The 9,919-nt window shown below is 39.1% G+C and overlaps 1 protein-coding gene and 1 long non-coding RNA gene across 6 annotated transcripts; both read right to left on the minus strand.

Annotated features, from left to right (window-relative positions):
- Positions 1–2,092: 2,092 nt before the first annotated feature.
- On the minus strand, positions 2,093–8,067 carry LOC127901076 (uncharacterized). 5 transcript variants are annotated; one of them, XR_008053118.1, is made up of 5 exons: positions 5,830–8,066; positions 4,957–5,444; positions 4,709–4,803; positions 4,437–4,614; positions 2,093–3,187 (listed from the first exon to the last, which is right to left on the minus strand). It is a non-coding gene; the product is annotated as an uncharacterized LOC127901076 (long non-coding RNA). The 5 variants fall into 5 exon arrangements; XR_008053116.1 differs by having other exon boundaries at positions 4,437–4,803; positions 5,830–8,067; XR_008053115.1 differs by having other exon boundaries at positions 2,096–3,187; positions 4,709–5,444; positions 5,830–8,065.
- Positions 8,068–8,335: 268 nt separating this feature from the next.
- On the minus strand, positions 8,336–9,702 carry LOC127900694 (TMV resistance protein N-like). Its single transcript, XM_052435891.1, has 2 exons — positions 9,265–9,702; positions 8,336–9,159 (listed from the first exon to the last, which is right to left on the minus strand). Exons 1-2 carry the CDS (start codon positions 9,700–9,702, stop codon positions 8,455–8,457), a joined length of 1,143 nt encoding a protein of 380 aa, XP_052291851.1. The 3' UTR covers positions 8,336–8,454.
- Positions 9,703–9,919: the final 217 nt, after the last annotated feature.

Raw genomic sequence — 9,919 nt, forward strand, 5'->3', positions numbered from 1 at the left:
AGCTCAATCGCATGATCTACCTCTTGTCGAGGTGAGAGCTTTTTCAGAAGTTCTGGAGACATCACGTCCTTGTACTCATTGAGGACAGCTTGTATTCGCGGAGGGACTTGGCTTGGCGAGGTTCCGCTATTTCCTTCCTCATTTAGTTCCCGAATGGAAACCAAGAAACTTGGGTCCTTCTTAAAAGCCCTTTTGAATTGCATGGCGGAGAGTGTCTTCTCCTCGGACTTGCCTCACTCCGTGGGTACCATGCATGCTTTGCTCCCGTCGAGGATGCTTAGGGAGTTTGTAGCGGGCAGCAGGAAGGCATGGACTTGGTCGAAGAATTCCATGCCGAGGACCATCTTGAAGTCGTCCATGGGTATGATAGAGAAGTCAAGCTTTCCGCTCCACGTACCAAGTGTAATGTGCACGCCTTGTGCGATTCCCGCAATTGGCTTAGCGGGTGAGTTCACTGCTTTCATCGTGCCTCCTTCCTTGGTGGCCTTGAGACCTAGGCGCTTGGCCTCGTCTACGGAAATGAAATTGTGCGTTGCTCCCGTGTCTAGTAGCGCACGAACGGACTGACCATTTATCTTTGCGCTAATATACATGGGTCATTTCTTGACGAGTGTGAGCTGTTGGCGATTGAGTGCGCCGAGGCGTTGGAGAGAACCCATGTTGAGTTGAGGTTCCTCTGTGGACATTGTGGGGTTGCTCTTGAGTTGGGCAGCAAGAGTGTTGAGCGACTTCTTCTCTAGACGGTCGCGTACCCAATGAGGACTGTTGCATATGAAGCATGGGCTTCGCGACTTTGGCCCCTCCTTCTTGCCCTCCGATTTTCCTTGCCCGCTCTTGTTGTTAGGCAGCTTTTTCTGCCCCCAATCTTTGTTGTTGTTGCCTTTGTCCTTGCGACTCTCTCCCCCACCTTTGCCCTGGCTAGAATTTTTGTCTTTGGATTGGGTAGAGTATTCAGTGAACGATTCCGCAATGGCAATGGTGTCGTCAAGTGTTTGAACACCACGCCTATTAAGCTCGGTCTTGGCCCAATCCTTCAGGCCATCTTGGAAGTAGAAGAGTGAATCCTTGTCGGACATGTCCCTTATCTCCAATATAAGGGTAGTGAACTCGTTGATGTAGTTCCGAATGCTACCCGATTGCTTGAGGCGACGTAGGCGCGCTCGCGCTTCCTTCTCTGCATTGCTTAGGGCGAACTGCTTTCGGAGTTCTTGTTTGAAGTCGGCCCAAGTGTCGATGGTGCAAATGCCCTTGCCCATCTCGTCATACTTGTGACGCAACTATAGTTGTGCAATGCCTCTAAGACATGTGGGTGCAGTGCCCACTTTCGATATCTTATCTCGTACACCCATGGCATCGAAGTATTGATCAAGCCTAAAGAAGAAATTGTCCTCGATTGTGTCGTTGCGTGTGCCATCGTAAGTATCGGGCTTTGGCATGTCAATGCAGCGTGCATCACTTGTGCTTGTGGAAGCTGGACTAGCAGAGAGTGTGCGCTTGTGCCATGCCCAATCCGAGCGAACTTCATCCACTTCTGCACGGACAACACGTAGTTCATCTTGAACAAAACTAAGAAGTTTGAGCAACTCATCATGAAAAGAACGAAACTCACTTCGGAGAGTGTTCGCTTGCTCTTGGATGAGGGCTTTTGTTGCCACCGTAAACTCGGCATATTCCCCCTCGAGACCGTCCGCTCGTTCCTCTAATCCCTCGAGGCTGTCTTGAGCGGCGGATAACGCAATTTCGATAGTAGTCACACGAGGCTCCAACGCATCCACGGATGGGGCTTTGGGCTTGCCGCGAGTCTTGCCCTAGGCGCGTTCTCCCTCACAATCGCGGCTTGGTTCTGGTGGAACATCCACACCAACAACACCCTCTTGTGCTACATTCGAAGGGTTGGCCATTGCTCGTGAGCTAACTTGCATGCGTGCAAACCTTAGCTCTGATACCACTTGTCACGGGATGACTATTTTGTACAGCAAACCCGTGCGGCACTTAGACAACTTTGCTGAATGTTGCTAAGTAAGCCTTGAACTTCTCGAACTAGAGAAGAGAGCAATGGAGCCGAATAAGAAAACTTGTATTGCACAAAAGAGAGATTACAATGCTGGAGTTGCTTGCTCAATGCTTGTTGTTTTGTTGTTGTGTACAAATGCTAAGTGCCATGCCCTATTTATAGGGGAGGTTTGCTAACCTCTAGAGATTTTAGAGAATTCTACCACTTCCTAGTTATTTACATGTGCTGGAATTGTAAAGAGAATTCTAGAGTATTTACAATCTCACATGTGCTAGAGTTGCCTAGAACTTTTCGGAATTGGGTCAAGCTAGCACTCTTAGCTTTGTGTTGGGCTCCTTAACCCCAAACGCACCTTAAGTCTTTGCCTATCAGCTTAAGCTTTAAGATTGCATATTATTGGCAAATGGGAGCTTGTTGTGAGCTGGTAATAATTAAAGGAAGTTAAACCTTTGAGCCTCTGTACGGCAGCTTCCGCTTACTTTTGTTATTTGCTGTTTCTGCTCTGAGTTGAACCTTCTGACTTTGTAATTTGTATGCTTACTACTAGTATCCTTCCCCTGTGCTGCTAGTGTTATGTTGACTCCATCGCTGCTGTTGGCAGTAACTGGCTAGGAACTCCAAGCAAATTTCACAGAAAGGGTTTGAAGAAAATAATGGCAGGCATGTGAGGTCAAAGTTTCCTGTGATGCAGTTCCCAAAACATAACTGCAGTTTGTTTATGTTTGATGCAAGGGACGCTGACCTAGTGAATTGATTTTGCTTGAGTTTAAAATAGTGTGCCAGATACACCCATATATCATTTAGAAAATTGGAAAAATTGTTGTCTGTTTTCTTACAACAGTTGGTTTCACATCATAGAAAATTGGAATATTTTGATCCTTTCTGTTTCTGCATTTAACAATCTTAACAAGTCCAAACACCAAGTAGAAAAAGAGCAATTCTTTTAGAGAAAAATAATCGAAATTTTTCTTCAATTGCTTTAAAAAATTTCTGGGAAAATGGATCCTCCTTTCGCAAGTCTTGGTCCAAAACTGACTGATTACTCACACGATGAAGGTCGCATCAAACTTCTTGGAAGCTTCAAGGAATCTGAACGAAAATTATCTGATGTTTCAATTGATTACGCGTCTTCTCCACTCTACCCATTAGCCATGTTGAAACCACTGTATTCAACTAAAATGGAATGGAATCCAACGGTTGATATCAATATTTAATTAAACATCAAGATATGGGAATTAATTCTGAAAATAAAAGAGCAATTTGTATAAGATAAAGACTTATAGTTTCTGATTGCATTGCAGGAAGCCACATAATTGAACTTATTGGAAGCACTGAAAGTCAAAGATGACAAAGTTTTACCTGAATTTCCAATTAAGTTTGTTTCAAAGAAATCAATGCAAGGATTTTTATGCGTTCTAATTAATTTGTCAAACAACAAACAAGTTTAGTCTAAAATGTGTGCCGACAGTAATGACGAAGAATGATTTTGGTCTTTAGTGGAGAAAGACATGGTCTATCGACGTTGACAAAAGCTAGCTTTAATAATCTACACACCAAAAGCAATGATTTCTTTATGTATTTTATTAAGGGCATCTTCAAATGTAATTGCATTTTTTAGGGAAAAATGAGTAAAATATTTTTTGGAATAATTCCACTACAATCTTTCATTTTTTTTTAATTATAGTATTTTCTCATTAAAATAAATAAAGATTGGAAAGTAAAGGTTGAAGGCTTGAAATTTTTCTTTGAAGTTGCTTAAATCTTGGGAAAAAGGCCGTCCATTTCCCTTAGAAATAATTGGTTTTAGGCATCTTTTGGTTACAAGCCTCACAAGTTGTAAGTTATTTTTCAGATTTTTTATACAAAGAATTGGTCAAGGAGAGTCAAACTCAGATAAAACTTGTTAATGTAGTCCACGTCAGCCGCTTGAGCATCTGAATTTCCCGCCCAAACAAAAACTAATAAACATAACGAATTTGAATCATCATTCAACAATGACATAGCAACTTGTGAGGCTTGTATTTTGATCATTTCTGTATTTGTCAATGCATTATTCATCTACGACCAGGCTCTAAAATCAAGTAAATGCTACAGTTGTATGCAATTGATGAATATAGATCAGCAAATCTAAATTTTTTTGATAATATTACTTATTAAGATTACAAATCCATCCGCAAGGCAACTGTAAATAATCATATAGCCTGACGTCTGAACTTTTTACATGATTAATAAAGGATAAGAGCATATTCAGAAATTAATTTCTACTTAAATGTATTGTAGTCATGCAAAATAGAGTAACCTTGTTATACTGAATCTGTGAGTGTGTATGGCACTGTGGCAGAAGTAAATAAATCATAAAAGCATGATAGAATAAAGAATTAAAGATCATGATATGTGCATATTAGATTATTATAGAACGAACCTGCTCTCAAAACTGATGAGTGACTGAGCAGGAAGAAAAGGCCACCTAGGATGTGAATTTGCTGTTATTTGATTTGACTTTTCGGCATGGCTTTTGCCGTTTGAATCAGCCTATGGCGGCCAAGTGAGCAAGCTGATGCTGCTGTCGTAGATAGCTTGCTGCCCTTATTTACATTCATCTTCCATGTTACAGTAGAACAGCATTGAAAGGAATGCACATAGAAGTAATACAGTATTTCTTCTTATAAAGGAATTATGAATTTTGTAAAGTACCTTAGCAAATTTTGCTTTTGCTGACTTTGTTACTGTTTTAACTGCATTCTGTTCCACAGTCGAAATCATTCTGCCTTCAACTTTCCCCAAGCTCTCTGGCACATTTTCAAGTGTGCAGTAAAAAAGATGCAACGTTCTAAGAGATCTCAAACCATTTATGGTACTTGGAAGACTCTCTAGATTTTTCCAATCTTTCAAATTCAACAAGACAAGGCCAGAAAGACGTTCAATAGATGCTGGCAACTTACAGTTCCTTCCAAATGAAGCTTCAACAGCTGCTCCCTGCTTGAAGTTATCTCTCTCTGAATTTCCAAAGGCCAGAAGATTATAGATGCTTTAGAGCACTTATGGTACTTGGAAGTTATGCAGCCATTCAAAGTCAATGAACAAGTCCAAATAGAAGTTCAATTGATAATGGCAGTTCTTTAATACCAGGTTCCATCCAAAAGAACTTCCCACAATGTCTGGAAATTTCTTCAATTTCAAGCAACCAGGAAGAACAAGTGTCTTAAGAGATTTCATAAAAATCTTGCCTAGAAGAGTTGTAAGATTTGCACAACCTTTCAAATTTAACAAAATCAGCTTCTTTGAAGCAGCAAAGATGAGTGTATCTCACGCAACCTTGTACATTCTTCGAGAATCAGATCCTCCAAATTTGGTACCCCTGTGAAGTCTGGTGTCCTTATGAGGTTCTCAGAATGCTTGAGACTCATGATTTTCAACTTGCTCAAAGGCTCTAAGAAACAAAATGGCACAAAAAATATGTGCTTTTCTCAATTTGTCACATTACTTAAAATTATCAATAAGCATTTACTGAAAACTATATCGCAAAAAAGCTGATTTTATTGAGAAAATCAATAAAGTTAGTTGTTGGAATAACTAATTGATTAAATAAACACTGGGTTTGCACTGTGTTTGCATAAAATTCTGTTAAAGACATGTATACACAAATTACCGAGTCGCTGAAAATATGAAATTAACTGCCTCAGTGACTCTTTTAGATATATTGGATCAAAACAATACAAATTGATAGTGAAGGAATCTTAAAATACCTGCTCACTGTTCACTAGGTGAGTAACCTTAGTGTTAGAAAATCAATTTTTGAGGATAAGAATGGTTACCTGTCCTTCAATTCCCAGCCAGAGATATTAGCCACCTCTTGAAAGCGTCTCTCCACTCTTGAAAGCTTCTTCATTTTTAGAAAAAGCTTCTTGAAAACTTCCTGTTTGTTTCCTTATCACATTACTTGGTAGAAATTTGGAAACATCATTTGTTGATGATCACTTGTGTTCTTCCATTCAACAATCTTAACAAGTTCATCCAAGCACCAAGTCAAAAAAGCATAGTTTGTTGAGAAAATATAACTGAAATTCTTGATTTTTCAATTGCTTCAAATAGTTCTGGTGAAATGGATTTTCCTCCGTCACATTCTGTCATTGCTGAATACAATGATTCCTTTTTTATCCAAAAGCAGCATATAAATGGTCTGTGAAATTTTTGCAGGTGTCCTTGCCTCTGAAGCTCAAGAACACACTGTATTTCCAATTACAGAGAGGAGATGGAACTCCCTGGATGCTCATGATTCAAGCAATTGATTCCACAACAAAGTTGCAACAAGTACCAGAAAATTGATTTTGGAATAGATAATTGTCGCTTATATAATGGTAATCAACAAAAAAAAAAAAAAACAGTTATGAAAGCAAACAAAATTCAATGTGGAGCCGAAAATGGAAAACCCACACTACCAGAAAATTTGCAACAAGTTCGAGCCTTGGCAATAAGAGATTAAAATTTCCTCGTAAATCGAATTATGTGAAACACTTAGTACGTAAAATATGAAAAGTCAAACATCACTGAAATACAAGAGTAAGTAAATACTAAAATGTAAGAAAATAACTTACAGCTTTGAGTGCATTGTTCCACTGCCAGATGAAGTTTTACTTGAATTCAATTAAGTTTGTTTCAAATAAATCGATAAGAGGATTTTATGCGTTCTAGTTATTAATTTCTCCTCTTTTGGTAGCTACAGCAAGTCTAGCAAAAGTGTTCACAAAAGATAATACTAAAGGATCTGTGGTCTACGGTGGTGTTTCCAATGATCATATTTTTCTACCAAAAAAAGGTAAAATAAATTAATTCAAAACGAACCTGAAGGTGACACAGACCAATTTGCCATTTGCTATCTTTGTGCTCCCAAACTCCAAGCATTGTTTGTTTTGGACTGTATAAGCCACGGTTGCCTGTTCCTCCTTGACGGGCGCAAGCTGATGTTGCTGTTGAAGATAGCTGCTGCTCTTTTTCAGTCTCTTCCATTGTTGTAGTACTGGTGAAGACGGGGTAGAAAATCTGAGTCTGAGTTTCATACCTAGATCAGTTCTGCTATTCATTGCTAGCCGCCCTCATCCACATTCTTGTTGCATGAATCTGAATCATTCTCTCGAACAACACTGAAAGGAATGCACATACAAGTAAAACAGTATTGCATGTTACAATATCATAGTTTCGCAATTGTCCGGCATCCCTCGCTGCAATTTTTGCTGCTGCTAACCTTGTTACTGTCTCAACTGCACTCTTTTCCACAGAGTTGAAATCATTCTGCTTTTTGGCCTCCGTTGTCTGCACCCAGACCTTCACAAATTGACCATACTGATTGATTGCTTTTGCTTGGGAAATCATAGAGTTGATGCAACACACCAGGTGGGATGCATTTTCCTTCTTGGGCATATTATCGAACATGTCCTAGGCATGAGAATTATACCATAATTCCTCAGCAATTTATCTCTTGAACCTGGCCCGCAAATTCCATATAATCATTCCTTTTTCTATTTTTGTTTGTTCTGAAGCTAAATCAAGCTGAGATCGATCATATTAATATTTTTTATTCTTCTTAAAATCCTCAACATTTGCCCCCCAAGCATTATAGCCTCAATCCCTAGTTTCAACTATTTAAACCCGTAAAAATTCTCTGAAAATCATAGAAGTACATTTAATTATAGGTATATTATTCAAATCCTACACCTACATCCATGGCCAATAATGGCTTGAAGAGATATTATTAATGGAGGGTTTTATGTTAAAATCACAGAGGAAATGACAAGGAAGAGAGTAACCTCAGTAACACTTTTTTAACTCTTCAAACGGACACATTAAAGACTGCCAATAAATCAGCCCGCGTTTATATATAGATGCTGCTAACCACGGTGAACAAACTTGGACACCCATCTAGACAGAATGCCACATCACTACCCCATTATTTGAGATGCCTGCTTAATTACTGATAAATTCAGAGAATAATAAATTGCCTTTCCCCATTATTGTGGTTCCTCATCACCACAGCAGCCATTCCACTGGCTTCTATTCCAAAACCATATTTAGTTTATTTATATTAATACTATACTTATATTTTATTTTTAAAATATAATATCAAATTTGGGTTACTGTAGTCAAGAGCATAATAATAATAAAATTTTTTTACCGTTCTAATGGAGGCATATTAAATTTGGACTCTTTGAGGTTGTGCGTTTTATTTTTAAAATATATTAATACTATTCCAAAACCACTGGCTTTTTTTTTACCGTTCTAATGGAGCATAATAATATATTAAATAAAATATATTTTATTTAGTGAATTTTAAAATAAAAACTATCCAGATGCGAGTTCTGGATTCCGGGTTCAGGTAAACGTGAAACCGGAATCAGATATGCACGGGTTCAAAATACAATTTTCGGATCTGCATTATTTTAGCATTAAACCCAGTCCGGATCATCCGGGTTTATCCGGGTTTTGGTTAAGTTGCCATCCCTAATCCCAATGATGAACCTTTGGACGTGTTCTTCATCATTAAGGCTGAAGCTAATTATTTGACTGACTCTTTCATCATCCCGGCTGCCGCTTTCACTGGTCTCTGCCCTGTCATATTCATCAATGAGGCTTCTCTCAAACAGCGTTTTTGATCCTGAAGAATCGTGATTGAAGTCGTTCAAATTCCAAACAGGAGTTGTTTTGTTGAACTTCTCCACTTGAATCTCATATACTGGATGGAAACCACACCTCTTCACCTCCAATCCCGACGAAGATTCAAATGACAACACCCCATTATTCATTCCAAACAAATGTACATTAGGCTCATAGTGTAGCCAAAAATGTTCTGACACAGCCTGACCGAATTGCTTTCTGAACATAGGAGTAGAAATCCAAGTATCACCACCATCACATTTGATTTTGCAGTCCAGCTTATGAAGATGACTAAACCACTCTAGATAAGGAGGTGAATGCTTATGGACTTGAAAAACACAGCACATAGCATATCCCACAAGCTTACTGTTCTTATACGTCTTTGAAGACCTGCTTATTCTTATTGAAGAACCCTCATTATTACGATGCTCGAACCACTCTGGGATTTTACTTCCAGGAACAACAATGCTACAATATTTGTGATAATCTGACATATCCTGCAACCCCGAAAAAATAAATAAATAATATAAGAAGCCATACCATTGCATAATTTTTAATTTAGGCATAATGTTAGCACAGGTGAGAGATAGTGAGAGACTGACCTCATACTGTTCCATGTGCTCTTTCAGCAGTGAAAGCGCCAAATCATCGTTGCCCAGCAGTTTCACGCAGTCTATACATTGAATTTCAAAGTCCTTTAGCTTGTTTAATTCTAATGGATCTGATACTGTCTCCAATGAAGCCCAACTATTTACACCAGCGATTCTCATTCTGGCTGGAAGTGGAGGCAGAGATTGAAGCTTCTTGCAACCATTCAAATCTAGGCTTTCAAGCTCAGAAAGATGGCTAATGCTTGCTGGCAGCGAAACAAAACTGTTGTTACTCAAACATAGAACTTTCAACGAGCGTAAGTTTCCAATATCATTTGGGATTGATCCTTCCCCTAGATTACAGTCACTGATATCCAATTTTGTTAAAGAACACAAACTGGACAGAGAAGGCGGCAAACTCAAAGCCACCGGATCTGAACTCCTTCGCATCAAAGATGAAATCAGAAAGGCATCTATTTCCGACCTCCAACGCAAAACTGTTCGTATAGGATTTCCGTCACGGTGGCGGGAGAAGTTGATTGATCATCCAACTAGGGCAGAGAATTTGGCGTAAGTATCTCGTCAATTTGAAGAATTCAAGAAACGGGTCTTCACACGAAGCTAATGTTAAGGAATCTTCATATGAAAATTTCCCTGCGCTGTCGAG

This window comes from Citrus sinensis, chromosome 3 (genome assembly GCF_022201045.2).
Source record: "Citrus sinensis cultivar Valencia sweet orange chromosome 3, DVS_A1.0, whole genome shotgun sequence".
In the NCBI taxonomy this organism is placed as follows: Eukaryota; Viridiplantae; Streptophyta; class Magnoliopsida; order Sapindales; family Rutaceae; genus Citrus; species Citrus sinensis.

Coding starts and splice junctions, on each gene's coding strand:
- LOC127900694 (XM_052435891.1), bottom strand. CDS start 9,702: ATGCGAAGGAGTTCAGATCCGGTGGCTTTGAGTTTGCCGCCTTCTCTG. Junction 9,160..9,264: donor AGCACATGGAACAGTATGAG/GTCAGTCTCTCA, acceptor TCGGGGTTGCAG/GATATGTCAGATTATCACAA.